The sequence below is a fragment of the Elaeis guineensis genome, chromosome 13 (assembly GCF_000442705.2).
Source record: "Elaeis guineensis isolate ETL-2024a chromosome 13, EG11, whole genome shotgun sequence".
Lineage (NCBI taxonomy): Eukaryota > Viridiplantae > Streptophyta > Magnoliopsida > Arecales > Arecaceae > Elaeis > Elaeis guineensis.
The window spans coordinates 14,217,739-14,236,116 of NC_026005.2; the positions used below are offsets into that span (position 1 = coordinate 14,217,739).

The following is an 18,378-nucleotide window of genomic DNA, read 5'->3' on the forward strand; positions in this document are numbered from 1 at the left end:
TTCAGGTAAGAACCTGAGCGGACTCGAGGGGTTCTGCCCCCCCCCGCCTCTATATTAGGGATGTGAGCTGGTTAGCGCCGAGTTTTGCTAGGGTTTAGGTACAGTGAGAGAGAGGTCGGAGATCTTTCCGAAACCTTAGACGATTCCAGCTCCTTTCTCTCTGAAATCCCGCCGACATGAGTAGATCTGGCCAGCCTCCTGATCTCAAGAAGTGAGTCTCTCGCTCTGTTTGGGTTTTCCTTTTCCTCTTTCTTTGATCTGTTTTCCCCTTGTATCAATTTTGATGTTCCTTTTTTTTTTTTGATTCTTGAACGGGATGACAGGTATATGGACAAGAAGCTTCAGAGTGAGTTATTTAATGGATCAATGCTTCTTTTTTAGAGTTTTTTTCAGCTTCTAATGCATGATTACTTATTCTTTCTTTTTTCGTTTTACTATGTCATGTTTTATCTATACTTATGGGCCTTCAACTAGCATGGATTTGTTTTTCTTTAAAATATAAAGTGGGTGATGTAGCTTGAATCTCTACAATCAGTATATTTGTGGAAGATATTGTTTTTGTTAGGCAAAATAGCTTTTGTATTCTCATTTTCGCTTGTATGTGATTGGATTCTTGTTTCTTAAAGTTTTAACATAGGGGATTGGAACTTGAATTGCCATATGCACTGAAACAGGTTGATATGCACTAGTTTTTCTGCATAAGGATGTCCTTAGGAGAAAGTGCATCTGTATTTATGGTAAAGAATACCAGTATGCAAGATGGATTCCTTGTCTGTGAGTTAGTGTTGAATGCCCATTGCAAGAAGTGGTGATTGGTCTGCCCATTTTTGACTAATTTAACTGGTTTGGTATATGAACCAACAACACTGCCTGTGATTATGATCAGTTGATCTTAATTGTGTTATCTCTTAGTTGTTTTAATTAAGAGAAGAAGGAAATGGCAATTACGAGAACCTTGGCAGCTTGTTGGACATCAGCAAGTTTACGATTATATCAACAAGCTCATGATTGAGCTACTTGCGCATGCTGTGTGTAATATTGTTGTTTAATTTACTATGTTTTTTTTTTAAATTGTCTATTGGGAATAGTGGCCCTAGATGAAGAATACCTCTTAAAAGCTATGGATTGATATCCAAATGAAGTTTTAGTCATAGTTACTCTGATAGGGCTTTTCCCTTGCTCTGTTTTGTGATGTTAAACATAGTATGTTTATTTCTAGATGAACTTACTAAAATTTCTTAATAAATAGTGACATGCAAAAGCTTTTGCCTCTGGAGTACGATTCAGTGGGCTATAAGGTTGCTTGGTGATAATTAATTTTTGTTTTTTCAAAGTGCTTATGACTCTATTTTTAGTTTTGCTTGCTCTTTCCTTTTCCTGTTTCATTTTGACCATTGAAAACGGTGGCCCTAAATGAGGAATCTTCTTAAAAGCTATGGATTATGTCCAAATGAAGCTGTTGTCATAGTTACTCCGATAGGGCTTTTTTCTCTGTTTTTTCTCTTTTTATGTTAAAAGTGGGATGCTCATTTCTACATAAACTAAAGTGTAATTTCTGACAGATTTTCTTTCATTCAAGAACTTTTGCCTCTGGAATATGGTTGATTGTGCTAGAGTTGTTAATTGATTCGCAATGTGGTCATGGTTCTATAGTTGATATCCACTCGATGCTGTCTTTCATTTTTTTTTTTTTGAAGTTCAATATGGGAAAGAGTGACCCTAGATGAGGAATACCTCTTGAAAGCTATGGATTTATTTCCAAATGAAGCTTTTGTCATAGTTACTCTGATAGGCTCTCTTTCTTTTCTTTTCTTTTTTTCGTTTTTTTTTTTTTTTTGGGGGGGGGGGGTTGTTTGATCTTCATTTAATGATAAAAATAATTTCTAAAATTTTTCTCAATGTTTTTGTTCCATGCAAAAATCATTGCCGCGGAGTACTATATTGATTGGGCCAAGAGTTGTTTATTGATAATTAATTTTTAATTGCCATGCTTTTTTCTCCTGCCTCTTCTGACTTGTGGCTGAAGAAAGCTAGGAATTAGTATATTTCTGTGTCTCAAATAAGAGCAGGATGTGAAGTAATGAAACAATAATGGGGAGAGTAAGAATTTCCTATCTGTATGGGTGATTGCTGCATGGAAATAACTGATGCTATTACTGTCTGTGCATCTGTGCATTTGCATCTTGTTTCTGTTTTCTTTTCCCCACATTGAAACCCACAAAAAACTACCTTATGTATGTGTTGGTTATGATCCATTGTGATTGCATTTATTCCTCTTCCAATTGGTTTTGATTCCTCCTTTTACTATATTAGTTGGCTTTTCAATTTGGTGGTGGATAAGATTGTCGACCTCAAGAAATTGCAAGCCCTTATAAAGAAAAGATAAAATTAATTGATTGTGTGGTGTTGTCTTTCACTTTATCAAATGTTGCTTAAGGTACGATGGATGCAATTTAAAAGCATTAGACTTCTAGAAAGATTGATGTTTTTTCTTGGTTGTAGTGGAAGCAGGTGAAGGTAAATGAGGGAGGGGCTGGATGTATATTTTTCAGCCTATGTAGCAACTTAGCATGGTCCACCCTCTCTGTCATTTTGTCATTTCTGGTTTTTCTGGGATTTGCAGTATCCGTATAGAGAATTACCAACTATCTGATGTTTGATTTCATGGAAGCATGCAGATGTGTATCTGTATGTTATCTATTGTACTTCATCCAGTCTGTGATAGTTTTAAACTGATTTGTGTTTCTTAGAGTCTCCAACTCTCGGAACACATCTGCATATGTAGTTTTCCATGTGCTTTGCCAGAACACGCACTTTTCTTATTCTTTTCATTTTTTTGTTCTTTAACTGTAGAATCATAATTATAATTGTTCCTTTGGTTCAAGCTAATAGTCAGATTTGCTAGAGATAGTGTCACACTGTTCTTTTCTCTCTTCATCTATGTGGCCTTGTATGGTTTTTGCATCCAGTTGTGAGGTACAATATGATGCATCTCTCTGACTGTTCATATAACTAGAACTTCTGAGTGTTCTGAAAAATGGAACTGAACATTGACCAGTAATTTGCACTGTTAGCCATCGCTCTCCACTTTACATGCCAGAATTTGTTATAACTTGAATTTGTTGAAACCATTTTTGCAGTCAAGCTGAATGCAAACCGGGTTGTTGTTGGCACGCTCCGTGGATTTGACCAATTCATGAATCTGGTGGTTGACAATACTGTGGAGGTTAATGGCAGTGAGAAGAATGATATTGGGATGGTGGTAAGTTTCTCTGTGAATCAGTCCTTAGTAGTATTTCTTATTAGAATTTAGAATAAATTACAAAAGACCCCCCTGAGAATAGGTCAAAAATACAGGTACATCTAGTAGTTTCCAGAATCTACAATTACATCTTTAATGTTTTAGTCAATCCTATAGTCTAACCCATGCCGTTAGACAGTCCGTTAGTGTTAGATGGAACCTCATTGCCACGTCATTATATATTTTTGAAATGACCAAAATAGCTTTAAATAAAAGATTAAAAAAATTCTTCCAACTTCCTCCGCCTCCTCGGCCCCCTCCGTCCTTTTTGCCTGTAGCGCCGCCACCAGCCCTCCCTCGCTCGGCCCAACTTGCTCTAGATGAGGAACGAGTGTGCCGCCAACCGCATCCACCTCTGAGTTCCTCCATGGGCACAGCGCCGTCTATGCCGACATGATCCCCTTCTTCACGATGGGCCACATGATCCCCTTGGTGGATATTGCCCGACTTTTCACCACCCGTGGTGTCAACTCCACTGTCCTCACCCTGGCCAATGCGACCCTCGTCTAGCCCACCATTGATTGTGTTGATCGTGCTGCCGCTGTCGGTCTCCCCCTCCTCTACCCCTTCCCTCTCGTCGCCTTGGGCCTCCCCCTGCCCCCCTCGAGCATCAAGAACATTAGCGCCCTCCCCCCTCCGAATGCAACAAAATTGGTGGCGCTTCTCTTCTCACCCGCCCTGATCACGATTGCCTCAGCCTCCATCAGCCTGACGCCGTCATCGCGGACACCCACTTGTCCTGGACCACTCCCATCGAACGCGACCTCGCTGTTCCCTGCCTCTCCTTCCACACCATTGGCCTCTTCTTCGTCTGCGTCATGGGTGCCCTCCACCACCTCCCCCACTTTGCCGTCGCTGCCATCATGCACAACCTCGCCGATCCTCGCCATCGGCCTCTTTCCCGTTTGCATCATGGGTGCCCTCTTCCACCACCTCCCCCACCTCGTTGTCACCTGTGACAGTGATGCCTTTCTTGAGGCAATGGTGATGGTCAGCTTTTGGCCAGTGGAGCAATGGCCGTTGACACCGTAGATGTAATAGTGGGCGCTAGAAGAGGTGATGGTGAAGGTGGCATGGCCTGTGGACAGGGTGGAGCCAATTTGGTTCTTGGTGGAGCAGGTGTCGTAGCTGGGTGGGTTATTTTGAAAAGGAAGGAAGATGTATCAAAAAAAAAAAAAAAGAAATAGAAAAAAAAGACTATTGGGGTTTTGGGATCTCACAATCCATTTGGAAGTCTCTCTCTTTTTAATTTTTCTGCTCACCTTCTTCTTTGCTCCTTCAAACCCATATCCTCACAGCCCAAGCTTACTGTAGTGGAGAAGAGAGGGAAGGAGAGTGTACCCACCCTTCAAAGCTCTTTCTTTCTTGCGGGCAGGGGTGTCTCTTTGAGCTTTTTTTTTTAGAAGGACTTTCTGCAGCTTTGAAATTAAAGATAAGAGATCATCTCTCTCTCTCTCTCTCTCTCTCTCTCTCTGCTTTTTCTCTTTCCCCCTCCCTCTCTGTTTGCTCTTAGATGAAGCCATAGCAGTTGAAGGCAATTGCAGGGGTTTGGATGGATACTGTTTTTATAATGAATGGTAAATTGGTCATTTTATATTTTTAAAATGGTTTGAATAACGCCGTTATATTTCAGGGGGTTAAATGTAGGTTTTGGGATACTTTTTTATAATGAATGGTAAATTGGTCATTTTATATTTCGGAAATGGTTTGAATAACGCCGTTATATTTTCAGGGTTTAAGTGTAGGTTTTAAAAACTAGTGGGTGGAACTGTAATAAATACAAATCTCAGGAGGTTTTTGTAGTTTATTCTAGAATTTAATAGTATTCTGCCTTGTTCTCCTGGTCATGCAACTTAACCTCAAAGGGGCACAAGGTGAATTCAGACTAATCGTTCTTGAAGAAAAGAAAAGAAAAGAAAAAAAGAGAACAAAAAGGATTCAAGGTGACATGCCCCTGTCGAGGTCCAGTGGCTTGCCTCTGCTGTGAGGTTATTCAAACTCTTAACCTGGTCTAGTGGTTTGATGATATGAACTTTCTCAAATTTTCTACAGGTTATCAGGGGAAATAGTGTGGTCATGATTGAAGCATTGGAGCCAGTCAGCAAAACATAATAACTGCGTATTGCTAATGGTTCCATATTTTGAACCAAATGGCCGAGGAATTTACGGTTTATGTACTTTAATGACTTGATGACTGTTGTCTTGTCTATTTCTATTCTGTATATTTATGCTAAAATGATCTAAATTTTACTCAATTGATATGGAAAGATGGAATTGCTGTCGATGACTAGATGCTTGTGAATGTTTGATCAGAGTTTTTGAAAACTAAATGAATGGATGGTTCTGTAAATATACAGGCGCTTTGGAGGGTTGTTTCAGGTAGCAGCCTAGTTTTCAGCATGTAGTGGATCAATTTGCTCCGCTATAACATGGCTTCATACCCAGTAAAAGGTGGACAGTTTGATCAAGGGTGGCCAAACAAAACAGGAATCAGCAAAAGGTTGATTTACTTTGTCCACGGCACATCATCTTAAACTTATGTGGGACTATCATACATTCCAAATGCCATAATGGGGTTATTTGTTTTTTCCGTTGGCACCATGACCAAGTTACAGCATCAAGTGTACATGAAATTATTTTATCTAATATACAAAAGGCAATGTTATTTTTATACAAGACTGTCCGTCCCAAACCTATGAGTTTTCCATTGTGGCTGTGTTGTAGACAAGCTACCCAAGATGTCCTCTTATTGCTCATGGTATACTTTTTCAATATGTATTTCATTGGAAGCACCTTTTTATGTCATGTGAGGATCCTTTTGCAAAATTTGTTAGAACAGAGGTGTAAATTTATATCACATTAGCCTTTCAAGTATCCTCTGATTTTCAGGTGCTTCGTTAATTGATATTTGTTTTAAGAAAAACGATCATTGAAAAGTGAGCACAAATACAACAAAGTGAACAGTTTTTTAAGGTTGTGTTTGGTTGAGGAATTAATTAGGGAAAATAGAGGAAATTTATTGGGGCAAGTTTGCAGTAACAAGGCTATCCCATGGAAGGTGAAGCTGTGAAGCAGTAAAGTTGCTGCTCCATTGTATCCTAAAGACCATAGGTTCGAAATATGTATTTTTTTTCTGGTTATAACATGAAGATCATGGGTTTAAAATATGAAAGCTACCTCTTCGCATATAGGGGTTAGGTTGCAAACATTTGGTTGGGGAGTTGGATTTTGAAATGACAATGGAAATGAGTGGTTGGTTATTATGGCTATGCCAATTCCCTTTCTATTCATTTTAATTTCAAATCCAATTCTAATTCTGATTGCGAATCAACACACCCTAAGATCTTGTATTGATGGGAGTCTTGTGCATCCAATGGTCTTTTATTTGGTTGGAAGAATAAATGGAGGAAATAAGTCACGAATTCTTGTTGGGCCGGCAAAGTTATCTTCCCCTTGTAAATATCATCAAACATAAGGTACTTATAGGTTGGTGTAATATAGCATGAGGTTTTATATGTAAAAATGTTTATATCAATAATCCTAGCATGCGGCGTGCCGGGGCGTTGTTAAACTTTAGACAAGAACGTTACAGAATTTTTATATTCTGTAGGGTTTGGTATGTAAATATATTTTTATTAATTTATCCGCAAAAAGCATTCTGGGCCTACTTAACATAGACAACTTTACTTATTAGCCCACGAGCGTATTTATTGCACATAAGTTCATTCGATAAATTATTTCGCATAATCCTGGCACATGCTATGCACGTGACCTTGTTGTTGTGATAAAAGAGTATACAGAAATTTTAGGGGGACGAACTAAGCTAGGGCTTCTGAAGAACCGAAGCCGAAGGAAGAAGCAGCCACCGATCTTAACCCGCGCCCTTTCTGTCTCTCCCCCTTGATCGGAAATCATGGCGACTCAGATGAGCAAGAAGCGAAAGGTTCTCACTTATTCTGATCGAATCCTTTCCTCTCGTTCTCGCAATCTCGAATTCCTCACCATTTTTCGATTTTTTTTTTTTTCGATTTTTCTTGTTGTAGTTCGTGGCTGATGGAGTATTCTTCGCGGAGTTGAACGAGGTGCTCACCAGAGAGCTCGCGGAGGATGGCTACTCCGGCGTCGAGGTTAGGGTCACCCCCATGAGAACCGAGATCATCATCCGGGCTACTCGGACCCAGAACGTACTCGGTAATCTTCTTTTCTTCTTGTTTTCCATTGATTTGGATTCTTTTGAGCACGAATCTAGGGTTTCCAGTTGGTAACTGGGGTTTTGGTTTGGGGTTTAGGTGAGAAGGGGAGAAGGATTAGGGAATTGACTTCAGTGGTCCAGAAAAGATTCCGTTTTCCCGAGAACAGCGTCGAGCTGTATGCTGAGAAGGTTAACAATCGGGGACTCTGTGCTATTGCGCAGGCTGAGTCGCTCCGGTACAAGCTCCTTGGAGGCCTCGCTGTTCGGAGGTCTGTGGGTCTTTTAACTTTAAAATGCACATTCTGTTGTACTTGTTTTTCGTTATTGATTAAGAAAATACATGCGTTTTCTTGTTGGTTTGGAGCTCTTTGATTCTTTGTCTTGCAATGCTTGCGGATTTATTGGATTTTGCTTGAAGTTGAACGTTGTTATTGTTAGTCATCTTTACGGCAGATCGGTTCCTTGTAGTGATGTCGTGTCTGAGGATGACTAAACTTTTGTGTTGCCCTTCCTAGTAATTTCATGTAATAAATATACTATTGTTATTCTATTGCTTTGTGCTTTGAAGAGAAATTTCTCCGAAGGTGCAATGATATGCTATCGTGGGTATGGTTTTAATGGCAACCTAAATTATCTGTGGAAAAAGACCAAACGAAATATTGTAATTGTCTTATTATCAGAAATCAAAATTAGTTCTTAGTCTTGGTTAATTTTTCAAGGACTGAAACATTAATTTCGGCATTATTGTTATTGTTGGAAGTTTGAAACCTGGCTTTTAGTTTCAGGCACTAACATTAGGACCAGGTGTCTGAAACTTATAATGAAGTGTGTACTCAGTCTTGATATTATTGAAAATTTAAATTTCAAATATGCACGTAAAGGAGAAAAAAAGCACACTTTCTGTTATTACCGTCCACATCTCCTCCAAGAATATAAAACTTTGAATTTCATGCTATTTGGAAAATCTATTTTGATTCTATTTTGTTACCAAACTAGTATGGTGATGTCAGAGATCTATGTCATCATAAGAGATCATTTGTTTGTGAAAGTTTAAGTACAATTTTCTTGCAGGTTCATAAGTATGTCTATGAGACTGATGCTGTAGAATTCTTTAAAGATTCTAGTTGCCTTTTTTCTTTATCTTTATCTTTTTTTTTTCTTTTCTTGACTTGTATAGCTTACATTGTACAATATTTTCTGGATTTATCAGAGTTTGCTTGAACTTAAAATTTGTTATTTTTTGTCATCTTTACAGCAGATCGGTTCCTTGTATTCATATTGTGTCTGAGGATGACTACATTTCTTTTGTTGCCCTTCCAAGTAACTTTATGCAATAAGTATATTCTTGATATTCCATTGCTTTGTGCTTTGAAGGGAAATTTCTCAAGAGGTGCAATGATATGCTATTGTGACGGCATTTTAATGAAAACCTGCTCATCTGTGGAAAGAGAGACCAAATGAAATGATGTTGAAGTTTATACACAAAAAAAAAAAAAAAATGCTGCTATGCTAGTGCATGGATTGTCTTATTATCAGAAGTCAAAAATTAGTTCTTTGTCTTGGTTAATTTTTCAACAGCTGGAACTATTAATGTTGCCATTATTGTTATCGTTGGAAGTTGGGAACCTGGCTTTTAGTTTGACCACTAACATTAGGACCAGGTCTTTGGAACTTAACTATAATAATGAAGTGCGGACTCATAGTCTTGATATTATTGAAAATTTAAAGTTCAAATATGCACAAGAAAAAAAAAAGGAGAAAAAGCAGGCCTTTTGTTATTGCTGTCCACAGTCCCAGCGAATTTGATACTCTTAGTCTGACTCATTTGGGAAAATATATCTTGCTTCTATTCTGTTACCAAACTAGCACGGTGATGTCAGAGATCTATTTCATTACAAGGGATGATTTGTTTGTGAAACTTTAAGTACAATTTTCTTGCATGTTTGCAAGTATGTCTATGAGTGATACTGTAGAATTCTTTAAAGATTCTAGTTGCCTTTTTTTTTTTTAATAAAAAACTTATATAGGTTTCCTGTACAATATTAGCCTGTTGGTTTATTGGAGTTTGCTTCTAAGTGTAGCTTGTTATTTTTTTGTAATCTTTACAGCAGATCAGTTCCTTGTACCGATGTTGTGTCTGAGGATGACTACATTTTTTTGTTGCCCTTCCAAGTAATTTTGTGCAATAAATATATTCTTGTTATTCTATTGCTTTGTGCTTTGGAGGGAAATTTTTCAAAAGGTGTGATCAAATGCTGTTGTGGGGTTATCTTAATGAACACCCACATTATCTGTGGAAAAAATTCTAACAGAATTTTGTGAAGCTTATACTAAAGAAAAACTGCTGCTGTGCTAGTACAAGGGTTTTCTTATTGTTAGAAGTTGAAATTAGTTCTCAGTCTTGGTTAATTTTTCAAGGACTTGGAACCAATATTGTTTGACATTATTGCTATTGTGGGAAGTTCGAAACGTTACTTTAACTTTCAAGCGGTAATGGTGGGACCAGATTTTTTGAGAACCATAATAATGAAGTGTATACTCGCAGTCTTGATATTGTTGAAAATTTAAAGTTCAAAAATGTAAGAAAAGAAATGAAAAATGCACAATTTTTGTTATTTCTATCCACGCTCCCCAGAGAATCAAATCTCTTAGTCTGACTCTACTGGGAAAATCTATTTTGTTTATATTCTGTTACCGAACTAGCATGGTGATGTCAGAGATCTATTTCGTCATGAGATAATTTGTTTGGGAAAGTTTTACGTGCAATGTTCTTGCATGTTAGTAATTATGCCTATGAAACCGATGGTGTACAATTTTTGAAGATTCTAGTTGCTTTTTTCTTGGTGCTTTGTTTTTTTTTTTTTTTTTAACTTGTATAGGTTAGCTTGTAAAATATTAGCTTTTTTTTTTTTTTTCAAAAAGAAAGTTCTATACATATATAGTGGAATGAGCTTTAATTTATATGACTGTGTGTATCATTCTTTATTATTTATTTTGTATGATGTCCCATATTCTTTATTCTTGAAAATTCTTGTGTTTCATTTTACAATTGCTGTTTGGGGCATTTTCATGTATTTCTGCTTTGCACATTTCATTATTTTACTGGTTCACTTTCATGTGTCAGTTACTCTAGGTTTACCATCCATTCGGATGGTTGAGGGTTTGTCATCTATAAAGCACATAGGTTATTCAATACCAGCTTTGTGTCAGAAGATGACGACATCAACATTGCCTTGCATACTAACAGTGCTAGCTTCATGGAATAAAACTAGCTAGCTTTCATGTGATAAGTCTGTTTTGGCAACGTGGTTACTGGTTTCTCAAGTTCTCCCCTTTCTTAAAACTTTTGTCCCATTTATCATTAACTTTTACTCTGCATTTTTTTTATCCTGTTTTTCCCATGCTCCTAACGTGGATTAGTTGTCTCAGTTGGATGGTCTTAATAATTTAGCAATAGGATTAGACTATTTTGTTTCTAATCTCCTTTTTGGTTTCAGGGCATGCTATGGTGTTCTGAGGTTTATCATGGAAAGTGGTGCCAAGGGATGTGAGGTATGTCATTATCCTTGCAAATGATTTCACTTTTTCATGAAGTTCTATGCATTAATACCTATGATTTTTCTAGGTGATTGTAAGTGGAAAGCTTAGGGCACAACGTGCTAAATCCATGAAGTTCAAGGATGGATATATGATTTCTTCTGGTCAGCCTGTTAATGAGTACATCGACTCAGCAGTGAGACATGTTCTTCTGAGACAGGTTAGCCGCTTATCTGCAAATTGTTTTCAGCCCTTTAGTTATTGGCTTAAGATTTCTCTTTACTATTTTCCCTTTTTCCAAACTGAGCAGTTCTTTGGGTTCTTTGATTGAAGATACCTAATGTTGGATGATTGGAGTTGGCATTGCTATAGATTAACATTTACCCCTGGCTTGTATCACGCTCACCTGAAAAATATTGAAGGCGGTTGGATATTCTAAACTGGTAGCATACCCAAGATTGGGGTTTTGTTGATGTTTAGGGGCCATTTGGTTGGGGGTAATCTGATATGGGAAAATAATTTTTATGCCAGATTATCATGTTTGGTATGAAAAAGGGAAGAAAGAGATAGTAAAAAAGTTGGTGGGCCCTATGCTTATTTTTCGGAGAGAGAAGATAAAACAAATACCATGGAAGGATTGGTATTTGATAAATTTCTAAGTGGCAGTAATCCATACTTGACAAAAATGTAATTAATAATATATTTGATAAATTTATATGTAATTATTAAATTTGTTCTAATGTTTTTTCAAATTCATTCAATAAAGTACTTTGGTAAAAAAATTAAGATGGAAATTGTATTATGTAATGGGTTATGTAATTATAGTCATTAAATAAAAACTAATTGGAGATGACAATGCTATCTTAGTATGAAAAAATTATTTGTTCAAGGGTATATTTGTAAATTTGATCATATTCTTCTATAGATTTACCTCCAACCAAACATAATAATTTTTTTTAATATTATTTTTTGGAGCAATTTTTCTGCCAACCAAACATAGTAAAAATTTTTTTCTTCCGCAATCATTTTCTCAGATAAAGGATTCCCAGGACTTATCAAATTACTCTGTAATCTGACATACTCCAACCAAACGGACCCTTAGTTTAATTCTTGACTTAAAACTTTCTTGAGCCCTTTTTTTACAAAGCTCTTAAATATGGAAGGTTTAGGTTGTTTCATTGTGGAGGTGGCTATAGGCTCATAACTGACTTTGGGTTTTCTTACCAAGAAGTGGACATTTCGATATTGCCAGCCTGCTGTGATCATCATGCGCGATCTCATTCTAATAATGATCATGGGCTGTTACATTTCATTATTTACTTCTGATAATAATAATTACCAACATTAATATAACCAAACGTCCTCACCCATCTGCAGCTTTCTGCTATATTGATCACCGGTTTGCACATCCCCCCCCAAAAAAAAAACACAATTTTGTCTAGTATTATATGATTTTGAGACTCTTAGGTTTATCCAATGCCTATATTTGAGTTCATAAGGCAGCTGATTCACGTAAGGGTTCTTTTTCAATGGATTTATGCCATTTAGGATTGAAGTTTACATGTTTGCTTTGTATATGCATTCTTGTGCCTAGCGTTCTACTCTTATAGCATGTGGTGGTGGTTTTTTTGCTGCGTCTTTTGGTTTGTGGCTTATGATCTCACTCAATTTGTGCTTAAAGCAATAATTTGGTAAATTATAATTCTATTGAAATTGAGAGGGAAGTTTTATCTAAGGTCTTGACTTTCGTATCTAACTTGTGGGATTCATTGATCTTCTTTTATTAGGGTGTTCTTGGGATCAAGGTCAAGATTATGCTGGACTGGGATCCAAAGGGCAAGCAGGGCCCTACAACACCTCTGCCAGATTTGGTCACCATTCACACTCCAAAGGATGAGGATGAGTATTTGAGGCCACCTGTAATGATGGCCACAGATATAGATGTCCCGGTGGCTTAAATTAGCTGTCCTATATATGGGAGCATCGGGTTTTAACTGGTCTATAAATAGTGTTTTCCTTTTTCCAAGAAGAGTTTGCATGTACTGTTAAACAGTGAGGTATAATTTCTTTCATATGTAGCAAAGGTTTTGCTTGTTTGATCTGAATTTGATCAAAGTCTCTTGTTCCACATTTTTCTAAATCTTTAGTTCAACTACAATAGCTTTTGTGGAACATTTTTCTTAAAGATTATCAGAAGAAATTGATCAGTGGCATCTATTTCCAGTTCATAGTATATCCCTTGTGATGTTCATCTCGGTTGCCCTACCATGTTTTCTGACGCTTCAGTGTCTTTGTTTGATGATGAACATTTTGCAATCAGCTGAAATATTAGTGGATTGATTGAATAATCATGATTCTGCAGTCAAATAAGGAATGATTTAATCTTATGGGAAGGACATAAAGTTCGACAATTGGTGAGGTTGAACCGTACTTAGGTGGTTAATTCTTGATTTAAAGATTTGTTTGCCATATCTCATGCTTTGTGGTCGTATCTTTGGCCCATGTCTGCTTTTTGCGACCTTTAATGCTTCAGATCAAACCATGTTAAGTTCAACAATTGGTAAGGTTGAACCGTGCTTAGGTGGTTAATTCTTGTTTTCAATATTTGTTTGTCATATCTCATGCTTTGTGTTCGTATCTTTGGCCCATGTCTGCTTTTTGTCACCTTTAATGCTTCAGATCAAACCATGTTTTAGAAGTGAAGGCATAAGCTGGATTACTGTTCTTAGACTGAGCCGATGACTTTTTCAATTTACATTGTGTGTTGGAACCTCTTACCATGACGTCAATTTGAGAACTAATACCCGGACTTCCAAGTAGTGTTGACTTACTCTTCTCAGCAAGAGGTCACTAGTTCAGTCACGTGAGTGGGGATGACCTTATTTTTCTCTTTCCTTTGTATGTTGATTTTTAGCTTCTCAGTCATATCCTTTATGCAACTTAAAAAGGTCAGAGACATTATTTTCCCTACTTTGCAAGTTCCTACAAATCTCACAGATTTCCATCTCTTTTGATGCTCAGATCATGCTTTGTGATTGCAATTAGCATCGAGGGAGTCTTCATGCCATGTACATCATAATTCTATATCATCAAAGAAGCATCAATGTTACAGTCAAAGACTCATAGCTTAGATGGTCTGTCACATGTGGTAAGCATCAATCAATGTTATAGTTAAAGGCTTATAGCTTAGGTAGGTCGGTCTTCACTACTGCATGCGTGAGATATTGTTTGTTTCAATCTGACTGTTATGGTATGAGGTCTCATATTTTTATCTTTTTAAAAGGCGCTTCATAGGAGAGAGAATGTTCCATTGCATGTAAGTTAGAGTTCTTCTTAACTCATAATCAATATGGGACTAATGATTCTCTCCTTTCTATACTATAATAGATAAAATTTGCAAAAATGCAATAGTGCCATTTGTTTAAGCACCTTTTGGCAATTTATATTGTTCAATCATTGTGTTTACGAACATTTAGCCTTATTGTTCAAGCATCATATAATTGTGAGCAACTAAATTGTTCGGTCATCATATGTTTGTGAATAACTCGATGGCATGGAGAATTTTTTTGTAGGCAATTACTTTCAATAATAGAAATTAGTTAAATTATCTTGCCGAAGCTGTTCCAATCTGATAAAACCATTTGACTTTCGCTATGGTCTTTTTTGTTTTAGCATAAATAGATGGTGTGGGAGCATACTTTATCCAAGTGGTAAGGCTGAACAGATTAAAGCAGTTCGAATCCATCATTCTTAATGAAGAAAAAATGTATCATTTTATTGGATTGAGCCGCATAGCATAATTAATAACGAAACAGATATTTAATATAGTTCAGATTTATTTAAAAAAAAAATTCTTCATAAAAATATCGATTCTTTTTAAGACGTCATCTTTTATTCTATTTTATTCATACTTGATCAGAATGTGATAGATAATGATATGATATTTTTTATATTTTATAAATAATTATTAAAAATAATATTATTGATATAGGATATCATATTAGACTTGAGTTACGATTTCTATTTACGGGCAATGAAACTGACCTCATAGTTTTAACCAAAAGCCTTACCACCATATGATGAAAAGAGAGACATCTGGGGTATTTATAAAATATCTTCCATATGGTAAGGAGGAAAGTTTACATACAACTATTGCTTTTGGAAAAATACTTTGAATTTGAGTTGCTTTGTACATTACATTTTCTCCTTTCATTTGATCTGAGAGATGTTTTTTTTTTTCCTATCAAAGAAAGACACAAAAGAAATATTTCGGAAATAGAGAAATGTCACACGAAATTGTTACCCAACAAATATGCAAACGTTCCTGGTGATGGAGAACTATGAAGAGCTCCTGGATTTTTTTTTTTTTCTTCTTTTTAGAAAGTTCAAGGACGTTCCGTTTGAATTTACCCAATGCCGTTCCTGTTCCTTCTCTTCCAGACTCGGGTCTCCAGAGTGAATTCTAAACCGGTCCGGCCCGCTTCCATGACGGCTTGGGAGTTGCGACAAGCCGGTTCGAGCAGTAGGGTCGGCCCCCTCTCCTAGCCGCGGCTCTATATATCGTCCTCCAATGGGCCGCTGGGGAACTAGGGTTTTGGATTGCAACCTTGTTTCCTCTCATGTCCTCGGTGGATGGCGGCGGAAACCTCGAATCGATGTAACGGCTGTAATCGAGTCGATTCATCGTTTACGATCGGATTCTGAGGTGACAAATTCTTCGAATGCATTATCTCCCATTTCTGATCCGATTTTTTGAAAAAAAAAATTCTCGATTTTTTTTTTTATCGCACAAATAGAATTCCAGCAACCTAATACCATTGGGAGCGAATGGATCTTTGTTTTTTTGTTTCTAATCGAATAACAATATGGTTTCTGTTTTTAGGGCTTTGGTCTTTTCTCATGAATCTTGAAAAAGAACAGTTTTTTTTGAAAAAAAACAAAAAGAAAATTCTTCCTTTCACTTCCATTCGAATCAGAATGAAAACCTCGGATTATTGCAGGATAGTGTGTATCGGTGTTATGCCCTCCTAAGATGGATTTCTTGCCGAAAGTGTTTCCTGCTACAGTAATTTCGGGGAAAATGGGCAGTTGAGTTAAACCCTAGTCTATTGGGTATCTCAACAATCATTTTCCTCATACTTTTCTTCACTGAAAAGGCTTTGAGGATAAATTTTTCCTCCCTTATTTGGCGGATTCCTTGCTTAATCGCATTTCGAGGATTTTGCTGTATTAAGTTCTATGTAGGCATACAAAGACATCTTGTTCTTTGGACAACCAAATGAGTGACCGATAAAAAAAAATGTCTATGGGATCAAACATATAGTCGAAAAGATGGAAATGAAGTTAATATTGGTGTTTATCCTATTTTTCTCTCTGCTTCCTTCTGTGGTTTTGGGACATTAATTGGACTTCGATGGATCCTCTTCGTTAGCAAAAGTGCAGGATAGTGTGTATCGGTGTTATGCTCTTCTACCATGCATTTCTTGCCGAAAGTGTTTCCTGCTACATTAAGTTTGGAGAAAATGGGCAGTTGGGTTGCGCCCTGATCCTTTTATTGGGTATCTCGACAATCATTTTCCCCATATTCTTTTTGGGAAAGGGAAGTTCAATGTCCATGTTATGAACTTTTTATCATTTTTCTTGATCTGAGTTTTCATATGAAAAAATTATCTCCAGTCCACAGTGAGCTTGATGAAATAATTATTGTGGAGATGGAATAGATTGCTTTCATGAATGTATCCTCTATATCCTCTTGCTCTTTCTTCTTCATCAGGTCAAAATTTTTTACTTAATGAAGATTCTTCATAGATTGTCTTTGATAGGCCTTTCTTAACATTAACTTTCATGTGTCAGCTACTCCTGACAATATAATTCCTTGCTGAAATGCTGCTAACTGCAAGGTTGTGTATAGGAATGCCTTCCTCTGCTAACAAGCAGTTACATTCAGCCAAAGTGCTTTCTGCTACATTTTAGAAAGATGGGCAGTTTTTTATGTTTAAGTCATGGATTCATGCAAAGGTGGTGTTTTTTCCTTTTTAAAAAAAAAGCTTGAAGTGTGCTGTAAATTCTCTGAATCAATATCAGGTGATTTTTGCAAGCTTGATGTTGTCATCAAGCATAATATTCCCACTTTGGCATTCTACCTTGATTCTCCAAGATGGAAGCATACGGTACTCAATGCTGCTTTGAGGTTGAATGAGGTTTTAAGGTTATGTTTGTGGGTTTCTGGTTAAGGTGATACTTGTAGTATGAAGTTGCTTTGTTTTTGATTCTTGCGGTAACATTTTTGCACTTAGGTTGAAATCCATGTGATTCTAGTGTGATTCTAGCTAACAATAAGCCAAAAATGTTGTTAGAAATGAAATGTGAAGTCACAAGAAACCACTGCCACATCCATGAAGAAGTTAAGGTGAGCGATGATTGATAACTGGGATCATATGATTTTGATGGAAAAGGATGGTCAGAATTTGTTCCATCTATCTGTCATACAATCTACATATTGTAGAATGTTGAAGATGTTGAAGTTGCTAATTTGTGGTGAAATCCTTGCTTTCTTTTCCCTTTTGCTGGTGGAGTACTGCTGCTCAGCAATGTCCGACTGTTTTATTTAACTTTCTTGCGGGAATCGTTATTTTGTTAGGCATTTAGGGCATTGAGCCGCTTCTGAGTCTGAACTCTGAATTGACCCAAAATTAATACGGTCCAAAGACTCCAAACAGAACTAACTGAAAGTTAACTGGCTTGGGCTTGGATTGGAAAATATGACCTGTTTGTATGGATTGGATTTGGATTTTTAGATTTTCAATCCGAATCCAAGTAGACCTTCAAAACTAGTATGCTATATATTTCGCATGCCTTCTTGAATACAAGGATTTAATTATTGTCTCATGATATATTTTGTGAATAATTCATATAGATAACGATTTCTGAACTTTAGATCTTTGATAAATTGAGGCACGATCTTTGTTTTATTGAAGTGTGGTCTTTCAAAAAATGAACTTTTTGCGGATCCTCATAGACATTCAGACTTCCAAAGCCCAGTCATTAGTTCTTGGTGGGAGGAATTTATGTGGATAACTTGATTCTTTGATTAAGAATGTTACAGTCAAAATGTAAGTATAGATCATAATCCAAGTTTATTATATTGATACAACCAATAAATGTCATGGATCAAAGGGTGTGCATTTCATCTAATAATGGACCGGTCCGATAAGAGTTCACCGCTCAAAGGGTTCGGCTTGTATCTTTCGTGTTACTCCATCAAAAGTGGACATTTCTACGAGCTTTCCTTAAGAACCCTCGACAGATACTGCTACAAATCCGGTCCCCGACGCGAAGTCTAGAATAA

The 18,378-nt window shown here is 36.9% G+C and overlaps 2 protein-coding genes and 2 non-coding genes across 4 annotated transcripts; all 4 read left to right on the plus strand.

Annotated features, from left to right (window-relative positions):
- LOC105056452 (probable small nuclear ribonucleoprotein G) lies at nt 1–5,585 on the plus strand. The gene is made up of 4 exons (XM_010938652.3): nt 1–211; nt 324–346; nt 3,141–3,262; nt 5,354–5,585. The coding sequence occupies exons 1-4, from the start codon at nt 177–179 to the stop codon at nt 5,411–5,413; spliced, it is 240 nt and encodes a 79-aa protein (XP_010936954.1). The 5' UTR covers nt 1–176; the 3' UTR covers nt 5,414–5,585.
- Nucleotides 5,586–7,084: 1,499 nt separating this feature from the next.
- LOC105056456 (small ribosomal subunit protein uS3x) lies at nt 7,085–13,258 on the plus strand. The gene is made up of 6 exons (XM_010938661.4): nt 7,085–7,244; nt 7,345–7,492; nt 7,591–7,762; nt 10,991–11,045; nt 11,119–11,250; nt 12,818–13,258. The coding sequence occupies exons 1-6, from the start codon at nt 7,215–7,217 to the stop codon at nt 12,986–12,988; spliced, it is 708 nt and encodes a 235-aa protein (XP_010936963.1). The 5' UTR covers nt 7,085–7,214; the 3' UTR covers nt 12,989–13,258.
- Nucleotides 13,259–16,023: 2,765 nt separating this feature from the next.
- LOC114914766 (small nucleolar RNA snoR135) lies at nt 16,024–16,171 on the plus strand. Its single transcript, XR_003802435.1, has one exon. It is a non-coding gene; the product is annotated as a small nucleolar RNA snoR135 (small nucleolar RNA).
- A 294-nt stretch (nt 16,172–16,465) lies between these two features.
- LOC114914767 (small nucleolar RNA snoR135) lies at nt 16,466–16,617 on the plus strand. The gene has a single exon (XR_003802436.1). It is a non-coding gene; the product is annotated as a small nucleolar RNA snoR135 (small nucleolar RNA).
- The last annotated feature ends 1,761 nt before the right edge of the window (nt 16,618–18,378 follow it).

What these genes read in the sequence shown, in the direction of transcription:
- LOC105056452 (XM_010938652.3), top strand. Translation starts at nt 177, where the DNA reads ATGAGTAGATCTGGCCAGCCTCCTGATCTCAAGAA. An exon ending in CAGCCTCCTGATCTCAAGAA is followed by an intron (nt 212 to 323) that starts GTGAGTCTCTCG and finishes ACGGGATGACAG; the next exon opens with GTATATGGACAAGAAGCTTC. An exon ending in TATGGACAAGAAGCTTCAGA is followed by an intron (nt 347 to 3,140) that starts GTGAGTTATTTA and finishes CCATTTTTGCAG; the next exon opens with TCAAGCTGAATGCAAACCGG.
- LOC105056456 (XM_010938661.4), top strand. Translation starts at nt 7,215, where the DNA reads ATGGCGACTCAGATGAGCAAGAAGCGAAAG. An exon ending in TCGGACCCAGAACGTACTCG is followed by an intron (nt 7,493 to 7,590) that starts GTAATCTTCTTT and finishes TTTGGGGTTTAG; the next exon opens with GTGAGAAGGGGAGAAGGATT. An exon ending in GGAGGCCTCGCTGTTCGGAG is followed by an intron (nt 7,763 to 10,990) that starts GTCTGTGGGTCT and finishes TTTTGGTTTCAG; the next exon opens with GGCATGCTATGGTGTTCTGA.